This window comes from Podospora bellae-mahoneyi (assembly GCF_035222275.1).
Source record: "Podospora bellae-mahoneyi strain CBS 112042 chromosome 1 map unlocalized CBS112042p_1, whole genome shotgun sequence".
Taxonomy (NCBI): domain Eukaryota; kingdom Fungi; phylum Ascomycota; class Sordariomycetes; order Sordariales; family Podosporaceae; genus Podospora; species Podospora bellae-mahoneyi.
In genome coordinates this window covers 3537056-3556505 of record NW_026946359.1, presented here as the reverse complement: position 1 = coordinate 3556505, position 19450 = coordinate 3537056, and the positions used below count along the sequence as shown (strand labels likewise).

General features: G+C 52.8%; 6 protein-coding genes across 6 annotated transcripts; 2 read left to right on the top strand and 4 right to left on the bottom strand.

Annotated features, from left to right (window-relative positions):
- Positions 1-2697: 2697 nt before the first annotated feature.
- QC761_110810 (uncharacterized protein) lies at positions 2698-8780 on the top strand. The gene is made up of 2 exons (XM_062874374.1): positions 2698-6449; positions 6503-8780. The coding sequence occupies exons 1-2, from the start codon at positions 3349-3351 to the stop codon at positions 7746-7748; spliced, it is 4347 nt and encodes a 1448-aa protein (XP_062737493.1). The 5' UTR covers positions 2698-3348; the 3' UTR covers positions 7749-8780.
- Positions 8781-9442: 662 nt separating this feature from the next.
- QC761_110805 (uncharacterized protein) lies at positions 9443-10003 on the top strand (the record flags this gene model as incomplete). The annotated part of the gene is made up of 1 exon (XM_062874373.1): positions 9443-10003. The coding sequence occupies one exon, from the start codon at positions 9443-9445 to the stop codon at positions 10001-10003; it is 561 nt and encodes a 186-aa protein (XP_062737492.1).
- An 831-nt stretch (positions 10004-10834) lies between these two features.
- On the bottom strand, positions 10835-13015 carry CYS3_1 (cystathionine gamma-lyase cys3). Its single transcript, XM_062874372.1, has 2 exons — positions 12448-13015; positions 10835-12387 (listed from the first exon to the last, which is right to left on the bottom strand). Exons 1-2 carry the CDS (start codon positions 12909-12911, stop codon positions 11244-11246), a joined length of 1608 nt encoding a protein of 535 aa, XP_062737491.1. The 5' UTR covers positions 12912-13015; the 3' UTR covers positions 10835-11243.
- A 703-nt stretch (positions 13016-13718) lies between these two features.
- QC761_110790 (uncharacterized protein) lies at positions 13719-15029 on the bottom strand (the record flags this gene model as incomplete). The annotated part of the gene is made up of 2 exons (XM_062874371.1): positions 13719-14572; positions 14687-15029. 2 exons carry the CDS (start codon positions 15027-15029, stop codon positions 13911-13913), a joined length of 1005 nt encoding a protein of 334 aa, XP_062737490.1. The 3' UTR covers positions 13719-13910.
- Positions 15030-15881: 852 nt separating this feature from the next.
- Positions 15882-16277, bottom strand: QC761_0011910 (uncharacterized protein; the record flags this gene model as incomplete). Its single annotated transcript, XM_062871930.1, has 2 exons — positions 15882-16102; positions 16262-16277. 2 exons carry the CDS (start codon positions 16275-16277, stop codon positions 15882-15884), a joined length of 237 nt encoding a protein of 78 aa, XP_062737489.1.
- A 307-nt stretch (positions 16278-16584) lies between these two features.
- QC761_110780 (uncharacterized protein) lies at positions 16585-18254 on the bottom strand (the record flags this gene model as incomplete). The annotated part of the gene is made up of 3 exons (XM_062874370.1): positions 16585-17958; positions 18021-18043; positions 18107-18254. 3 exons carry the CDS (start codon positions 18252-18254, stop codon positions 16585-16587), a joined length of 1545 nt encoding a protein of 514 aa, XP_062737488.1.
- Between the last annotated feature and the right edge of the window lie 1196 nt (positions 18255-19450).

Below are 19450 nucleotides of genomic sequence, written 5' to 3'. Positions count from 1 at the left end.
ACTCAACAACGGCACGACCGATAAACCACTCTTGGTCGACGGTTAGGGGCAGTTGCCTACAACGGGATGGGGGCATAGCCATTCGTTTTTTTCAGGTTTAGGCGAGGTGTGAAGTGTCTCCGTACCTCCTTCAGACCTCGGAGAAATTCCCTGCTACACAAAGTTGAAGAGAAATGTCTAACACAGCCTTGTGAAGAACGACCCGACGGAAAGTGACTGAGAGTAATATCAAAGTGAAACGACGCCCCATCGTTGGAGTCCGTTACCTCAGCCAGGAAAAATAAACCCTGAGACATGGCTGCTTTCGTGAAGTTTTCTTCCGAGTTTTCCGTTGGACGTTACCGGTTTAATTGTTTATTGTGATGATCGGCCGCGCGTATCTTCAGTCTCATGTTGATGATGATGGTTTTTTTGGGGGGGTATTTTTTTTGGCTTCAGGTTGTCTCACCTGGAGTGCTCACATTAGCTAGGTAGGTAGGTATGTGGGCGCACATAGGTCTACCTACCTACCTACCTACCTACCACCTCACCCCCCACGAAAGATGGGCTGGTTGCCCGAACGCACGGCCCGGGAACACAACATGAAAGGAGCGGTCAGTTGTCGGGTATACGAGATGCAGTCCCAAGCCGAAACCTGCATGAGGAGTTTTTTGAGGATGGCGTGGACTCTACGCTTACAGCTCATGCGGTGTCCAGCGAGATGAGGACGTTATGCCTCAAGCTCTTTTTCACTTGCCTGTGATGGGTGACCAGATGTCAAGGTGACATTTTTCGGTAATCGTATCGATAATCGAGCTAGGGGGGTCTGTCATGATCAGGCGGACGGGCGGAAAGATGACCCCGAGGATCTGGTTGTGGCTTTGGCGCTATCGTGAGAGTCCATCGTGAATGGTAGGGCGGCGGTGTGTTGTTGGTTTCTTTTCTCTTCGCTTCTTTTTCTGGGCACACCCCCAAGGAATTTTCCTTTTTTTTCTCTTTTCATCTTCTTTTGCCGCCGGCGTGGCATGTGTGCAGGGCTAATGCAGGAGCGCGCTACCCGAATGTGGATGTCAACATCTGGACACCTCTTGGTAAAAAGGCTAGCGTGCCAGGAAGACACTTCAGGATGGGAGCGCGCAGTTCAATTGTCTTGTGGTGAGACTTTTGGAGACGCGAGACCCCTTTCTTGGCCCCCTTTTTTCACCCGACAAGGCCACACTAAAATGGCTAATTGTCAACAACAGCTCCCGAATCTCCAGAACACGGCGCAAAGGCGGTTTCAAAAAACGAAGTCGAGCGATGCGGTCGATATACGGATGACCACACCCGCTTCTGCACTGCACACACTGGACGCGCTGTAACGTCTGGTGCATGACTTTCAGCTACCCAGTACCGTGGCTGTCGGCCAGCACATCGTGCTTCTAGGCTGAGCTGCCACCAGAGACTTTCATGTAGGGTTGGGGGCCAGTCCCTGCCAGTCAAACACCTAAAGGTGGCGGGTGGTGCGTGACGTCGATGCAAAAAAGAGGTGAAAGGCACTTTACAGACGCGTCGCGCGTTTAATTGCTTGCCTACGAAAGAGTCTTAGTCTTGGTGATACATATGTAGGTCTCAGAATTTGGAAGCTTCTCAGTGGTTGCGGGAGCTGCCGTGCTGAATATTCCCCTTTTTATATCGTCAACTTCTTGACCGGGTTTCTAGAGGCCGTTTTTGGGCTTTTAGCAAGAGCTTGTTTTCCCTGATTCCACACGTGGCGGTTGAGAATCCTGTTGAATGTTGGTTGAAGAAGGAATATCAATCATCAATTCGGGCTACGACGTGGTGTTCATATCTGTTTCCGACCCATGCTGTCGGATTTTGTTTGATCGGCCCCCGATCCTGCCTTTCGTCATCGCTCAATTAAAGCTGCCGGGTTCCCGGCGGTGGCATCGATGTGACCTTGTGATTATCAACCCTCAAACGACACAATTCTCACAGACTCTTCACCGCGCATTATAAGGGTCGTCGATTGTGGTAAGGCGTGGTGGTGTCAGACTGATGTTCATGCTCGGGGTGGGGTAGCAAACATCTCGACTCGTTCAGATGGACCAGCATCGCTGAGGTCTTTATGCCTTGGCATAAACTGTCATACCTGCCCGTACATGGTAGCCTTGTTCCCCGCCTCGGCTCTGGGGAAAAAAGATGCTTCTGGATTCCGGAGTCTGAATAATTGGGTGATAAAACAACACAACCGGTGACCTCGAATTGACTTTGTAGAAATGGTGAGCGCTCAGCGAACGACTGGAGCTCAGGTCCATCGGTCTCCTGCAACGGATCGGTCGCCCAGCCTCCTTAGTGCAGCCTCCAGGAACATTCCCTCTTCGGGGGGGTCGTTAGCGAACAGCACACCCGTATCCGTAGCCTCGGTGTGGCCGCCTCGTCTCCGTCCTATCTTCTTCTTCACTCAAACCGCCTGTTCGTCTCGAGTGTTTCTTGAACCATCCGAGCGCAGGCACAGTGTTCCCGCTGAATGTTTCTGGATCAAGTTTGCTGTTTGAGAGAACATCTTGAAGTGAGGTAGCATCAACCAACAATGGAAGTCAATGGTTCAGTACACTACCCGTACGAGGTGTTCCGGGGCCATCCCGCCGCATCTGCACGTACTTCTCCTAACTTGCAAGATCGACGACGTCAACAGCCTGCCACCCGAGTACGGTATAGTGGGCGCCAGGCTGGCCGCACTGGCCCATTGCTCGTCCCAGTTTGCATCACTCTCCTGTCAAGCTGCCAAGTTCCCGTCCTGGTTGAGCGCGCGATTGACAATCTCCACTGGACCGTGGAGGTCGTGGAGTCGCGAGTCAAGCTGAGCCCGGCTTGTTCAAATGCAGCTTCGATATTAAATCGTGTCTGCCCTGATCTCGCCTGTCCGCCCGGGGCCTGCCCGCACTCGCTCGCAGCCGATCCTCAGCCTGTGATTTTTTTTTTTTTCATTTTTATTTTTCACTCTCTTCTTTCTGCTGTTGTACAATCGCCTGCACCTGCACCACGACTTTACGTTTACGTCTCTCGTTACGTCCAAGCTGCTCGCCCCGACCCGCCAAGGCTCGGATTCCCGTCATCTACACATCGCCGCCGCTGCTCTTTGTCTGACCGAGAGACACTCGAAAATCGCATAGCGTCGTCATCACCCCGTTACCATTGATCAGCTCTGAGGAAGATTGGAAGAAGGACCATGTTTTGAAGGGGATTGGGGCAGATCGAAGGCAGCAGAGTCGCAGTATTCCCTGACTGCGAGGCTGCCAGCAGGTTTCTCCGGCATACACGGCACACCACCCCTGTTGACGAACCACTGCAGTCCACAGAGTCGACGGCTTGTTTTGAGACAGAGCAATGGTTGGTCCGACACTGACCATGACGGCGCCCGCTGTGGACACCAGCACGCCATTGCCTTTTCACCGCTCACAGCGCTCACAAGGTTCACAACACTCACATTCAACACCACCACCACCTGCTAGGAGTAGCAGCAAAGAACAAACCCCGCTCAAGCTCGCCAGGCCCGATGTTACCTCGCGCCCGCCTGCCAACACCAACAAGGAACTTCCGAGCCTGCCCATGCCCGATCCCTCGTTTGACATTCCCTCGTTCGATTTTGAATTTTCACCCGAGTTCAAAAGATCCTTCAGTTTCTGCAGCGACAAGATCGAAGCGTTGTCCATCCACCCTGTGAAGCCCACCGCCACTGTCGTTACCGCTCCCGAGACGAGGCTATTGCCCATCGCATCCACTGAAGCTCGCGCCGAACCCACCAAGCAGCCAATACCACCCCGAACCTCGTCCAAAACAATCGACACCACCACCTATCACCGTAACAGCACCAGCACCGCGCCCACCGTGGCTGCTGCTCCGCGTGCCGAGAAGCACGGCCGTAGCCGGAGCAAATCAATGATTGACCGGCCGCTGTCGTGGCTGCCGAGCTCAAAGTCGACCCCCAACGTGCCGGCAACCCATGAGCTGTCCCAACGGGTGACCAAGAACAATGTGACTGTGTCGACCGACAATCTGGTGGAGGACGGCCAGCTTGAAAGGTCGAGGACGGTCGAGTCCTTTGCCGATTTTGCGAAAAAGTCTTGGATGACAAAGTCACGATCACCTTCACCGCCAACGACCCCAGAACGGCTTCGACATGAGACCCGCGAGCCTTCCACAGAAAGAAAAAAATCGCCTATCAAGTCTAGGTTGACGCTGCGAACCCGGGCACGTTCGGATTGTGATTCTTCTCAGGACCCTTCCGCCGAGCCACAGAGCAGCAGCAGCAGCAACAACAGTACAAGCCGCGTCTTCAGCCGTGCCAGTGTGTATCTGACGAGGATAAAACAAAAACCTCAAAGTGTGTTTTCTAGAACATCGTCCCCACTCTCACTTCCCGCGCCATCTTCTGTCAAGAGTTCCGAATCAAGTGACTCTGATTCTGCCAGTGCTGCGACAGCCGCGCACAGCGTCAAGCCTGTCCCGGCCAAAACCACCCTTGCCCCGTCAAACCTCCCCAGATCTGCTGCTCTTGCCACCAACAATGCTTTTGCCCATGTCGAAGCAGCACCATCTCGCAGCTCTTCCCACCGGACTTCGTCACTAGAGTCGGATCTGGACACGGAAACCACTGCGACAACCAGCGCCTCCTCCGAAATTGCTTCTCAGGGCACAGCAGACACCAACATCACCATGCCACATCCGACATCCCGTGACCCTCTTTGGGGCACCTTCCGAACGCTAGATGGCGAGTTTGCCCGGTTCGCGGCGAGGCCTACCACCTCGACGCGAATGGACGTTGTGCGAGGTGTGCTGATGCCATTCTTGAAAAGTACCTCGCACCACCCTTCCAATTCGAGCAGATCGGTGTTGAGTTCCGAGGATTTTGACCGGCGAGCCACAGTTTTGAACAAGTGGTGGAATGGTCTCTTGTCGATGCTGGATGCCGGGCATTCGAGGCTGTTGGCGGGAGGATACGGGCTTGCTCCAGGCATCGCTGCGCTTGGCGTCCAGTTTCCAGTATTGCAGCCGGTTGCTGGTGTCGACAGGCCTACTCTGCTCGAGGCGGCCACCATGATCATGATGCGGCCAGAGTGGAGGACGTGTACCAGCCAGTTTCAGCCTTTGGCTGAGCGGTCTCCCGAAGAGAAGGTCCGGGCGAGGTCAAACACATCGTCCACCGTTGGCAGCGATGTGGATTCTCTGTTGACCGAGCCGGCTGAGCACAATGTGCGGACCATGTTTGTCAACAACTTGACGACACAGATGGCGCTGGTGGTGGAGAAAATGTCGCTCCGGCACGCCCCTCTGAGCTTAGTCAACTGGTGCGGCAAGGCGTGTGCTTATGCGTTCTTCTTCGTCCCCGGTGTCGCTGATGTTCTGGTGCGGCTTTGGGGTTTGAATGCCGACATTTTGCGAAGAGTCGCCGATGAGTTTGGTCTGCCGAGGCGGAGCAAGGGCGAGAGCGAGGATATTGTCGCGCTCTACCCCGAGCATCTGCACAAGCTGGGATGGTCGTCTGTCAAGACACTGGGCGACAAGCTGCGGCTTGCGGCTAAGCTGCCACTGATGCCAGCCAAGATCCCCTGGCACGGCCCTTGGGTGTCGAGATGGCGTGGTGGTGAGACGGATCTGTTTTTCATCTTTTGCAAGTACTTCCACGTGCTTTCTGAGCAGTTTGTTTTTGAGGGACTCCCGCTGGTCGAAAAGGCGCGGTCACCTGCCTTTGTCCTGGTCCACGCTCAAATCTTGTCGGTGTTGGATAGCACCATTCACCGACAGGCCTCGATCGATGCCATGCTGGGCCCTCCGATTTCTGACAGCATTCACGGCGCGGATGCTACTTTGACCGGCATCTCCGTGCCCAGCAATGTTCTGAAAGGGATGGATGAAAACCGGCTCATTGTCCTGCTCAAGGATGTGCTCTCAAAAGGCTCTGTTGGAGTGAATCACGAGATTAAGCATACCTTTGCCGAGGCTTTTGCTGCCATCTCGAAGGCGGCAGCGAAGAGGACACCACGATTCGACCAAGCTTCATGTTTCATGCTGTGCGATTTTCTGGAGGAGATGCTGGTCACGCTGGATACATTCCAGAATACGGTGAACGGCAGCCCTGCAGGATCCCCGGCCGAAGAGATTGGCCAGCCGCGGTACCTGGAATTTGGCAGCACCGCCCCCTTTGTCAACTACATTGACTGGCCTTTCTGGCTCGAGGTGGGCAAGATGATGGCCGAGTCCAACAACACCATGTCTGAGATTAGGGTCCTCTCATTCCTCTACTCGGTGTGGGACGCCATCACTTCTGATCCGGCGCGCAAGGAGGCCGTGTGCACGGAGTGGCTGTTGACGGAGGAGTTCTTTGCCAAATTCTTCAACCATTGGTGCCCCATGGTTCGTGCTTACTACATGCGCCTGCTCTGCTGGCGGATCTGCAGGGACTCGGGCAGCGCCAGTGAGGTCAACAGGTAAGACGATAGCCATCCAAGCGTTGCAACAGGTGACTAACGGGACTCTGCAGCAAAATATTCCTGACTGTGTCGCAGCGGCTCAAGACTCTTTGGGCTCATTACCTTTGGCTCAAGGCTGATGCCGACATGAGGGGCAAGGTCCAGCCTTCTACGGCCCCTGCTCATCCCACGCCTGGCAAGCGGTTCTTGATCATTCGAACCGAGGTGCAGCCGCCACAGCCGTCCATGAAGCTCGGTTTCGACTCGTTTTCCAGCTCCTTCCCAGGGTCAGACCAGCTCGTGGATTATGCTGGTACGTTCGGGATCAACGGCGGAGATACCGTTGGTGGCATCAAGGATGATGGGGATGTGTCATCCTTCAAGAAGCGGCTGTCAATGTTGGGCAAGGTACTGCCATTCAGCTCGCAAAATGGTCGGGCCGTGGATCCCAAGCGCGCTTGGGACGAGGAGCTGGAACAAGCTCGCCGCGAGACAGCTGCTGCGCGGATGGGACCTCGCCAGGGACCTCCACCGCCGCCAAAGAGACCTGGCCACCATGCCACCTTGTCTACCGACTCCATATCTACTACAGGTTCTGCGCCCGTCTACGAGGCCACCACCTATGTCTTTCGCTTTGCGCTCACATGGCAAACTGGACCGGGGGGGCAGCCAATGCCACTCGGTCCTACAAGAGACCGGATTCTGACCCGCCCTCGACTCCCTGCGCCTGCTCAGGCGAGAGTCAGCGCTCGCTCGGCGGCGATCAACGACGTGGGTAACTTTCAGAACGGCAGCCTTGTCTATCACAGCGATAGCCCGCCTCCCGTTTCTCCCGGCCTGCCACCCGACACTAGGCGTGTGAGCGGTGCTTTGCAAACTGGTCTTATCAGTGAGGCTCGCAATGCTCGGCCATTGTCCATAGTGGAGGATACACCACGAAAGTCGATGGAGAGCTCCAAACGCCGGTACTCCCTCAGCATCAACGTCACAGCGGTTTCCTCGGACAGTGAGGATGAGAGATACAACAGGCCGTCTCCTCTTCGTCACATGAGCTTTGACGGCTACGAACGTGGTCCTTCGGTTGACATGATCAGGATGGCTCGGCCGCCCGCGCCAGCAATTCGTGCCGAGAAGCCCCTCGGCCCTTATGCCTCAGGGGCTGTGTACACAGGCCGAGCCCTCGCCGAGTGGGCGATCGTCATCAACGAATGCAACAGCTTTGTGGACCGCCGCCGGGACGAGGGCGTGCTCGGGTTGGCCGAGGTTGAGATTCCTATTCTTGGGGTCGATGGACTCGGGATGCGGCAGCGGGGTTAGTCGCCTCGTCCGCACAAGTCTGGCGACTGGAGATGGGCAGCTTTGTACCGGCATCCGACTGATTGCGGCTCGAGGCACTTAACCGCTTTTTGAACCATTCTACAATACCACACCATAACATGACGTTCTTCCGATCATTCACGCCATTTACACCACCACCACCACCACCATCTACACAAACACATACGTGCATACACAGCACACATTTTCGAGAGATGTTATTTTTTTTCTTGTTCCATATCAGCATTTAGCGACTTTTGTTCTTTTCTTGAGCATTTTTTGTTTCATTATCAAGCCGCAAAAGTTTTTTTCTGGTTTTTTTTGGGGCACAGATATTCAACGTATATAAGCCTCGTTTTTAGGGCCAGGGGGTTTTGGGCATTCATACGAGCATTTGATTCTTTTACACATTATTTATAAGTTATACATTGTTTGGGCGTTTTTGGAAGGGGCTCCTGGGGCAAAGGGGGGAATATAAATTCGGCTGTTTAATTTTTCACGGAAGGGTCTGTAGGATTTGGATTTTATGTTTTATTATTAGATGGAGGGGAAGAAGGCCTACGCTTTTTTTTTTTGTTTCTGGTCCTCAACTTGGGACTGGCGAATTGTATTGCTTAATGAAGGTTTCAACATACACACACAGACATACACACACATACACACACACACACACACACACACATACGCACACATATTTTGAGCATGCACATGTGGGAAAAGATTGTTTTTTTTTGTTTGCGTAGGTGTTTTTTGTTTGGTTGTGTTGCTGAGTTGGATGGTTTGATACCCACCAAGATACAAGTTGGTGTTTGATTTTCTGTCTTTTTTTCTTGCGTGCTGTGAGGGAGAGAGGGAAAACGCTTTTGGGGGGGGGGGTGCTTTCAGGCCATTGTTGTTGATAATGCGGTAGTATGAATATCGGTTATGGGAGGATTGTGTAAATATTGTTTGGGAATTTGGAAGAAATCAAAACATATGGTTGCTGAACGTGATTGTGACAGAAGCTGCAAAACTTGGACGTGACGTGACATGAGGTCGTGTTGTGTGTGTGTGTGTGTGTGTGTAAGTCGGGGAGTAGATTCCTTCCCTTTTCGGAAGGTGGGTCGGGTAATGGGGGTGGTTGAGTGGCTGGGCTGGACTGGGCTGGGCTGGGTTGGCTGTAGATGCATAATGCAGCTTGAGTTCGGACTATGCTGCTGTCAGGGGAACTCGACGGGTGTCTGATGTCGACGTACATGAGAGGAAAGCATTGACAGCGCTAGGTCGTCTTGAGGGTTTTTTTTTTTTTGGGCCAGTTCGTCCGTCGTCCTGGCATGGCATGGAGATGGCCGCAGGGACAGACGGACGGACGGATGATTTGTTGAGCGTAATCAGAGCAGAGCAGAGCAGAGCAGAGAGCAACTCCAGTGCGGTCGGTCTGAGAGTTTTGCTCATCATAGCTGTTGTGTGTTCGCAGCGACGGAAGGGTATTTGGTCCCACTGTTTTTCCTCTTCACGGTGGTGTTCATTTTCTTTTCATCTTGTACATATATTCTAGACTTGGGGGGGGGGGGATGGGGTGGGGGGCAAAGCAACCGATTTCTTTTTACCTTTTCGTCAGGGTTCATTTTTTTCCCTTTCCAGGCCTGAAATCATTCTTATTTTATTTCCCACCCTTTGTTGTTGTTATTTCTCATCCAAGAGTAAGAAGCAAGATGCCACCAGGCCGCTTCCCACACACTCTCCCCCTCCCCCGCCCCCGAAGCCGGAGAGGAAACCCCTTCTCCCTCCCGACTTTTTATCTTCTCTTGGTCATCTGCATAATCTCCTGGACGGCGACCCACACGACGGCCTCGTGGGATTACACTACTTACAACAAACCCCGCCAACATACACATCCCCAGAGGCACCATTCCCGGGATACATACACGCCTTTTCCCGGCCGGGTTGTTCATGACCATCATCACGACAAAAGGAACGGGATGGCAGGGATGGGGCTTTTCGAAATGATGGGGAAGGCGAGGGGGCAGGGGGTGGCTGTGACGAGGCCGCTGGGGCCAGTTTCTGGAAATGCTGTTAGGAAGAATAAGGGTGGTGGTAATAGGGATGCTCACAGTGCTGGAGGAGGAGGAGGAGGAGGGCGGAGGTATGGAGTTGTGAGGTTGGATGATGCGGTTAGCTTGCCTGTTGGGGAGATGGTGGATGATGGGAAGGGGGAGGAGGAGTTGAAGAGGGGGAGGATGGTTTTTGTGGAGGAGGCGGTGGTGGATGAGTGATAGAGGGTGGTGAAATAGGAAGGTGGATGGGTAATGTGTTGGAGGGGATTGAAATGGTCCAGGGGGCAAACCGTGGATGAAAAATATGATGGATAGTTGATGTGTGTTCAATGAAATGGGTTGGTCAGTGAGATGAGGTCGAGCTGTAGGGCAAGTCGTAAAGTTCATAATAATAGTGTCAAATGATGAGACTAACAAATGGCAACGAGAAGTCGACAGACAAGCCGCAATTACTGTACTTGCATGGTTGGGACTGGAACCGAATCGCATCCTTCCCTACGACCACAGCCACACCGGACCAGCACTTCGAGAGTCGAAGAAATATATTGACCCGTTGCGTTCCGCATCGCGATATTCTTTGAGATTTTGATTAAACAACTAAATAGGTACCCTCATAACACCAAGTACTCACCGAAACAAAGAACCCTCACGCTGGCAGCTTGTGCTACAAAACTGTAAGGATAGATATAGGCACTTGAACTGTTCTTATCATAATTCCCCACTGGCAATCCAATTCTGAGCTGAAAGCATAATATTAACTCTTATTAAAAGTTTTGAAGCAACAACATCTACACAGTTTGGTGTTAGTACACAGAGATGCTATTCCTCGGTATGGCATGATAGTAAGCTCGGCTTAGGAAATACTTCGTACAACCAAAGTGAGACATGGCAGCTCTGGAGTGTGTGAAACAAATACATAACACACATTACTTAAAAACCACCTTGACTGTCTGCTGATAGCCTCAAACCATAACCTCAAAGTAGAATTTATTATTCGCAAAAAAAAAAAAAAAAAAAAAAAAAAAAAAAATTAAAAAAATAAAAATTTAACCATCCAAGAACCCACCGATTACAACAAGGGATAGAAAGAAACGACGCAGTCCGTCCCCAAACTACCGCCAATATGAACCACATGTAGACATGCTTATCAGAACAGTGAACATTGTCCATATAACCCCATCACATCATGTATACCCAACAAAAGTGCCCAACAACGCCAGAAGCCGCAGCCCCATCACAGCTTTGATATTGAAAAAGAATTTTGCCTTGAAAAAATCAAGATAGCAAGCAATACCAAGAAAGCGCTAATGTCTATCGTGAAATGCTAATGCCCCAAAGCCAAACTCCTATCCGAAATACGCCTATGCCCCTCTATGTCCCTCAAAGCCATATCCCGTGTCCCCCTTTCCGCTCGTTTTTCAATTTTCCCACTTTTCTATCTTTTACTTTTTATTCCTGTTTAGTGACCGTTGACACCATTGGTACCGTTGCCGTTGGAAGTCTCGGCAACAGCACGCTCAAGAGCCTGGAGAACATCGTTCTTGAGGTCCTCGGCATCCTCAACACCGCAGCTGAGACGGACAAGGTCGTCAAAGACACCAACAGCCTCACGCTGCTCCTTAGGAATACCAGCGTGGGTCATGCTGCTTGGCACCTCGCACAAGCTTTCGACACCGCCCAGGGACTCGGCAAGTGTAAAGATTCTGGTCAGCTGGCAGAAACGCTCGGCCGCGGCGTGACCCCCACGGATGCGGAATGACAGCATGCCGCCACCCATGCCGTTGCGGTGCTGCTTCTTGGCGATGGCGCGATGCGGGTGAGAGTCGAGACCGGGGTAGTTGACCGCGATGACGTGGGGGCTGGCCTCCAGGGCGTGGCCGACAGCCGTCGCATTGGTCGTGGCCTCGCGGGCACGCAGGTGCAGAGTCTTAGCTCCACGGTGGGCAAGCCACGAGTCAAACGCCGAGGGGATGGCGCCGATGGCGTTCTGCAGGAACGAGAGCCTCTTGAAGAGCTCCTCGCTGTTGAAGGCGGCGACACCCATGACGACGTCGCTGTGGCCGTTGATGTACTTGGTGACACTGTGCACCACAATATCGGCGCCGTGATCAAGAGGGTTCTGGATGTAAGGGCTCAGGAAGGTGTTGTCGACAACAACCATGATGCCGTGCTCGTGGGCAGCAGTCGCAACGGCGCGGATGTCGACGAGACGGAGGGTAGGGTTGCTGGGAGTCTCGATCCATACCAGCTTGGTGGCAGGGGTGATGTGCTCGCGGATGTCAACCTCGATCTCGGGGGTGAAGGTGACCTTCACACCGTGGGCCTTGGCGACCTGGGTGAAGTAACGGTGGGTGCCGCCATAGACGTCGGAGACAGAGATGACGTGCGAGCCAGAGGCAAGCGACTGGAGGATCACGGCAGTGGTGGCGCTACCGGAAGAGAAGGCAAGGGCGTGCTTGGCGTTCTCGAGGGCCGCCACCATGTCCTCAAAGTTTTTGCGATTAGGGTTGGAGGACCTAGAGTACTCATACTCGCCAACCGGTTGGCCGACGGCCGTTTGCGCAAAGGTCGTCGAGAGGGAGATGGCGGGGATCACGGCACCGCTGTGAGCACACTATTAGTTGGAGGATTGGGGAGAAGAAGAAAAGGGGGGGGACACATACGTGCTGGGATCGTGCTCAGAGCCGGCGTGGACGGCTCTGGTGCCAAAGCCCGACGAGGGGGAAGAGGCCCTTGGTGGTGTCGTGATAGTCATCCTGTACGTTTTGTTGGTTGGGGAGTGTGAGCCTCTGGTGGTGATGTAGGGGAAGCGTGGGGGCACGTTTAATAGTAGAGGCGTTGGGTGATTTTTATAAAAATCGCGACATCGACCCTGCGGGCTTAAAATAAAAAACACTGTGGGATTCCGAAACTGAGCCGACCTGGCACACCTTGCTCCAGCTGATGCTTGTTGGAGGGCTCGCTTTGAAATCAGCGAAAAAGAGGTGCCCCTCCTGTTGCCAAGCCGAGACAGTGGAGATCTTGGCAGATCTCGAAGGAGTGGTTCCTTCGGGCTTCCTTGAAAGAAATAGTCGAGAAGACGCAAAGACAGGCTAAACAAAGGGCTGACCACGTGAAATCGCGCCATTGAGTGACGCTTATGGAGGACGTGGATATCTCCCTGCCTTTCATGGAGGAAACCAAAGGGTCCGCACCGCAGCAAGCCGTCTTCTACCGCGCTTCTGGTCGGATCGGATGATGATGCCACTGCACCCGAAAACCTGGGGATGGAGGGGCAATCTTTTTTTGACTGAAGAGCGCACGGGCCACTCTTATGCAAGTAACTGCATAATCTCTTGCTTATCATTCACACTGTGACTCTGCCATCTCTTCCAGAATTCCGTATATTATTCCAAATTGCTTGCTAATCAGGTCTTAGACTTATCATCTAGATACACACCGAAAGTCTGAAGACCACAAAGGCGCAGTTACTATGTGCCTGACCGACCTTGCCGTTCAAACCTCTTGCCACACCACCAGTCACCAAAGTCCAACTTTCAACAGTTACCAATCGACAAGACCATTGTATAGATATGAGCTAGGTGGCTGACCACATGAAGAAAGAAATAGTGTCTTGTCTGCGACTACATCAAAGCTATTGTGCCACCACTCCTCTCACCAACCTCTTCATTGCGAGAATGTCCCGAGATTGGCTAATCCTCCCGAGCTTTACGTATCGCATTCCTGCTGACCGAGGTCGCGGCCCGAGACTTTTGATAGTACTTGTGTACTTGTGGAAAGCATGCCGTCTTCCCGTTTCGTCACATCGGCGCACTTCAGATTTTGCGAGCTAATGCATATGGGGAAAGAGACGTTTAACTCCTGCTCATAGGGCTCTAGCTCATCGGACGCAAAGATTCTTAGGTACATTATCTTGGCATTATGGGAAGCGCGGCAATAGAAAACAGGATTAAAGGTTTGGAAGCTGACCATCACAACACATTCTAGGGTACTCTAAAATTCTCCTCATATATCATATCTAAACCCAGCTTTTGTCTTCTAGTCATCTAAAGCAAAAACCCAGGTATCCCAGATCCCAAAACTCCACGCTAATGCCATCATCATCATCATCACTTCCCCCTTCCCCTTAAACCATCACCCCCATCTCCCCCTTCGCTTCCCGCCCCTCCCTCTTCCTACTTTCCTCTCCCTCAACACCAAACCACATCCCCGTCACCACCCCCTTCCCCCCAGCACTAACAAACAACGCAATCGCACTCCCCACCCTCTTGAAAATCACCGCCCCCACCAACGTCCCCAAAATCAAACTCCCCAAAAACATCAACCTCCTATTCCTCCCCCTATTTTTCACCCTCATCAAATCAGGATCAATCACCAAATCCAACCACGCCGCCGTCGCCATCGCCGTGCTAATCTCGGTCATCTTCAAACTCCTACTCACCACAACCTGCGATCCCGCAGCAGTGGCAAGAAACCCAATCGCCAGGAGGGTTCGTGTACCCTGGGGCTCGACCCCCTTCTTGTACTGCAGGACAGCAGTCGCAAAGACGAGGCAGGTCTGGATGAGGTTGCAGATTATGATGTACAAGCGGCGGCGGGGGCCGATGATGTGCCCGAGCTGGCCGGTGAGGTAGGCGGCCGCGAGGAAGAAGCCCAGGGCGACGGCAATGTTGGAGGTGACAAACATTTCGCCGTTCATCTCGGGGAGGATGATGGCTAGGACGAGGAAGACGGTGTTGCCTGTTTGGTTGGAGGCGAAGCAGTGGAAGTCGGGGAAGGAGACTGCGTCTAGTAGGGGAACAGAGTTAGCAAGGGGGTGGGAGGAGGATAGGTGAGGGGGATGGGTAAGGGGAGATATATGATGTGGGTAAGGTGACTTAGCGAAGACCAGGGAAAACTAACCTTGTAAACCGATGCAGAATGTTAAAAGCGTAAGTTGGATCTCGGCAAAGGTGGTGGGTTTGATGTCTTGGTTGAGGTAGTTCCATATTTTGGAAGCCGTGAAAAGGTGTTTTGGTGGTGGTGGTGGTGGGGGGTTGTTGGTGGGTGTTTCGACTTTGGCCTCGGTGGTGGATGATGAAGACGAGATAGGTTCTTGTTGTCTTTGAGGATCCATCATCGTCTCTGTAGGTCGTGATGGCGGTGGGGGTTGATGATTTTGAGCTTCCATAATCTCGTTATTCGACCCTCTATCCGGCCCAACAATATGCGGTACGCAAGGTAAAGAGCAAGGCATTGTTGTCATTGTATAACATCCAATTTTACTCCTGCATGCAAGATCGAGATGTCTTCAATGATATGTTCAAGATTCGCTGGTCTCGATGTCTGTATCTCACAAACATGAAACAAAACAGGAGATCCCCTTCTACTTATCTACATCCCCCAACCCGTCCACAGATCCCCCCGATCTAGAGAAGAAAAAAACCAGTGACTCCTTCCCTGAATTTCCACCCGCCACTGCTTCGGGAAGAGTTACACTTTTCCATCGGTGCGGGTCCCCTATCCATAGTGTAGTCCGCCATATGCCGTTCCCGCAAAACTCCACCACCGACAACCGATTCGGTTCGTCTCTTTCCCTATCTTTCCACAAGGGGTGTTCCAGACTTTTTCCAACCCGACCTTCAACATCACTTGCGATAGCTCTCGACTATCTTACCGTCTAACGATACAATATGTGCTATCTTGTGTGATGAAACCCCCGACTCAAACCTCCGACTAACCCCCGACTTCCCCCCCCCTTTCCCCCCAAGCGTAAACCGCTACATGTGACCACCCAAAAAATCCCATTCCAATTCCGTCATGGCATTTCCCGACCGCTCGGTTCCTTCCTTGATTCGAACTCGATGGTTGCGGGTCTGCCTTAGCGTGACATATCACACATTTACGCTACGGACCAGTCCGTTCCCCACAACTTTCATTCCCGGCACGGCAAAAGTGGGGCGGTTCTCGGGAGGTAGTGGGCCTTCGAAGCCGGAACGGCTGTCGGTGCCGATAGCCGGGCCGGTCGGAGAGTTAGGGTTCGGGTTGGTTATGTAAAGGGGCGAGGTTGTGTGTCAAAAAGGACAAAGACTGTGCGTATATGTAACATCGTGACCACCTACGCTATGTTGCCAAGGGAGGTTTTTGTGCAGATTTTCGGTGTGGAAAGGTCAGATAAAGGGGGTGTGTTTTCGTCCGATGGTTGCCGCCGGTTGAGGAAAGTACGGAAGGTTGTTTCGTGCAAGTGACCGCCGGGTGCGATATCCGACACCGCCCCGGTTGGGGTAATATTGTGTGATGCTGGGGGGTGGGCCACACACCGGTAAACTTGGCAGAGGACTGGAGCTTGGTTGGTTGTCAGTTGTCTGGCGGTGACTGTTGTTCCTGGGTTGGTTGTTCGACGACAAGTTCCGAGTGTTTGACGGATGTGTTGTTCCAAGGATAGATATCTACCTACCTGCCAAGATCTGTGTGTCCGGGACAGGGCCTAAAACAGACAGTCAGTGTAAATCATCTTCAGAATCAGTAACACTTCGTAGCTCTCGACCAGGTTTGATCAAGACACAGCTGAACGTCATTCATGCTCTGATGTTCATCGTGTTGCAATGGAGTCTTTGGCAAATGGTGCCACAAACACATTGATATCGTTCGTAAAGAGCAATGTAAACTCGATATGGTCTTTTAATTCCACGCTTAAAACCCCCTATCCCAGATCCCAGCCCCGTAACCCGCCATGCTTGTTTTACCCAACCCAGAACACCAAAACACCACGCTAAAAGAGAGTCCCCATCCGTAAACCAATTCACGACCCATCTTCCCATCTAATGCCCCCCAACCTGGCCCCTCGGCAGCGGCCTAATCCAACTCACCCCCAAAGCGATCCCAAGATTAACAACCCCAATCACCCAAAACCCCTTCGCATACCCCTTCCCCCCATCCATAAACCTAAACACAACCGCAAACACCACCCCGCCCAAGTTCCCACCCGCCCCCGTCAACCCCGACAAAATCCCATTCGCAAACGGATGCACGTGCGGCACCAAGCTGAAATTCGCACCATTCCCCGCCTCCAAAAAAACCGCCATCAGCGCGACCAATCCAAACATCACCCCCTGATCCCTCGGGTCCAAAACCCCAATCACGATCAACAACACCCCAGTGACAGCACCACAAACCACGATCCACATCTTCTTCAACCACAGCGAGCGTCCAAAATAATTGTACAAGATATCAGACACAATACCCCCAAGAGGGCGCGTAACAAAATTGAGAAACCCAAAAATGGCAGCATAGTTCGACGCAGCCGTCTGCCCGAGCGAAGGAAAATTCTTGACGTAATAAGACGCCAGGATGGCATTGATCGCCAGCTCTGACCCAAAAGAGCACGAGTACGTCAAGATGTGAAAAATAGTCTGCGGGGAGCGCGCGACCTGGAGGGCCTCTTTCAGTGTCGGCTTCTGGACAATCTCCCCCTGGGCAGTCTGGATCATCTCCGTCTTTGAAAGCTGCGCCTCGTGGTCAAACGCGGCTAAAGTCTTCCGTTCAATCTTCAGGTCAACCTTCTCGTGGTTGCTGTCTGGTGGGGTGGAAGGCAACCGGTCGGTGATGGCGCCGGGGATGTCGACGATCGTCTCATCGATGCCGTGGGCGTGAAGGTTCTCCTTTGCTTGGAGGTGACGGTCGGCCCACTTGCCGGTGGGGGTGTCGGGGCAGAGGAGAAGGAGGGCAGTCCCCGTTGCGATGACCATGACAAGAGGGATGATGAACGTCAGCCGCCAGGATTGCCCCGGGGAGCGGCCGCTGGCGACAAAGGCGTCGTAGACGGCGGGCATGATGAAGTAGGTGATGCCGCCTCCCGCGTTGCCGAAGCCGCCGGTCAGGGCGTTGGCCGTGCCGACGACGTTCTTGTCGAAAAAGCCGGTTGACCAGACTTGGCAGGGGACAAAAGAGCCGCCGAGAATGCCGATGAAGAAGCGGGAGACGTAGAGCCCGTTGATGTTTTGCACTAGAGGGGCCAAGCCGAGGGGAATGGCGCCGACGAGGAGAAGGCCGCCGAAGACTTTGCGGGGACCGAACTGATCGCATAATGGGCCGGCGATGACCCTGACGAGGAGGGTGGCTAGAAGAGAGACAATGTTGCTGTTGGCTACCTCAGCCGGTGAGAGGTTGAGGTCATATTTGATAGTATGTGTGAGCTATAGACGGCATCTGTTAGACCCCTACACCTCATTGATGTTATGAAAAAGTGTCATCATACCAATGGTGGGAATGTATACCAAGCTAAAGCACAGAAAGTTAGTACAGAATTGCCAGGTAGGTAGTAGCAGAATGACAGAAACTTACCCCAGAACGCGATCATGAAGCCGAACCACGAGAAGAAGAACACCCGGCCGTAAACATTGACAGGATTAAAGAAAGGTATCGCCCGCGCCTTTCGGTTAACGGGGTTAACCTCAGGGGCAGCGTAAAGGTGAGCGAGTTTGAGGCCCATGTTTTCAAGCTAGCCCTTTTGCTGTAGATGAACTGATGCTCTCTAGCCAGGAACTAGTCGGAATGAGCCAGGCCAAGGTCTGGTCTTATACCTGTGAGCGTCCCTCACAAACTTGACGGATATACAACTTCCATAAACACACAACCACGACTCTTGGCTCACTCCCGAATTCTCTCATATCGCACTCATATCACTACCGACAAACACAATGACGTTTCCACGGACTCGATCCGGAAACGCATGTTTGGCACCCTCAGCACGCTGAAAACCACGGGTAAGTGTGCATTCCCCAGATCTAGAACTTGGAAAACCCCCAAACGGGAGCCGCGCCACACCGCAGATCTTGATAAGAGGTCCAACGGGCCCTCTGAGTGGCCGGATATGCATGTCAAGAAAAGCCAGCCTCGAATCCGGAGATGCAAGTACCGTCCCTACGGTGGTAATCTGATCCCCATATATCTCAACAGTTCCCGCTATACAAGCTTTTGTGGAGTCTGGGTTATTCTTCACCGGGAATACTGTCGACAAACCAGTATGACATCTCCTGTTTCTCCGTTCTTCCTTGGATTTTTTTCGAGTTTGAGTTTTTCTTGCAGTTGTGTTCCGAAACCTCACCCAAAATCCTCCCTCCCGAGACACCAACAACCTCAACACCATTGCCGTCCTTATCATACAAAGCCAAGAACCTCACAGACGCCCACATTGGATATGACTTCATGAGGCTTGAACCGACGCTGCTCACTGCTTTGACGATTGCAATTGCAACGATGTGATTGGAGCGACCGGGTTGTGTGGGTTATCTCTGCTCCTGCAGCTCTCGACGGGGACGAAGATAAGGGTGTTCCTGGCCAAAGCAACCTCTCGGAGCTCGCGCGCGGCAGTGAAAGCACACCCTCTTCCCATCTCCGCGGGCTGCGAGCCTGCGGCTGGAACAGTCGTCAGATAAGGATTTTATGGGGAAGCTGATTGCGTCGTCCAAGGTCTGCGGTTGAAAACGGAACCTCAGGGGGACCGTGCCAAGAACACCAAAATCGGGTCGCCCCCACGCCACTCCCCACACCATCTTCATATCTCGCAGCGGAAGAATATTTGAGCGAGCCCCTGAATCCAACGACATCTGCCAAGATTGTTTTCTGTTTTCCTTTTTGAGAACATAAGCGCTCTAGTCAACCTGTCAGCATCACGAAATAGCTCAC

What these genes read in the sequence shown, in the direction of transcription:
- QC761_110810 (XM_062874374.1), top strand. Translation starts at nt 3,349, where the DNA reads ATGGTTGGTCCGACACTGACCATGACGGCGCCCGCTGTGGACACCAGC. An exon ending in AGCGCCAGTGAGGTCAACAG is followed by an intron (nt 6,450 to 6,502) that starts GTAAGACGATAG and finishes GGGACTCTGCAG; the next exon opens with CAAAATATTCCTGACTGTGT.
- CYS3_1 (XM_062874372.1), bottom strand. Translation starts at nt 12,911, where the DNA reads ATGGCGCGATTTCACGTGGTCAGCCCTTTGTTTAGCCTGTCTTTGCGT. An exon ending in TCTGAGCACGATCCCAGCAC is followed by an intron (nt 12,388 to 12,447) that starts GTATGTGTCCCC and finishes GTGTGCTCACAG; the next exon opens with CGGTGCCGTGATCCCCGCCA.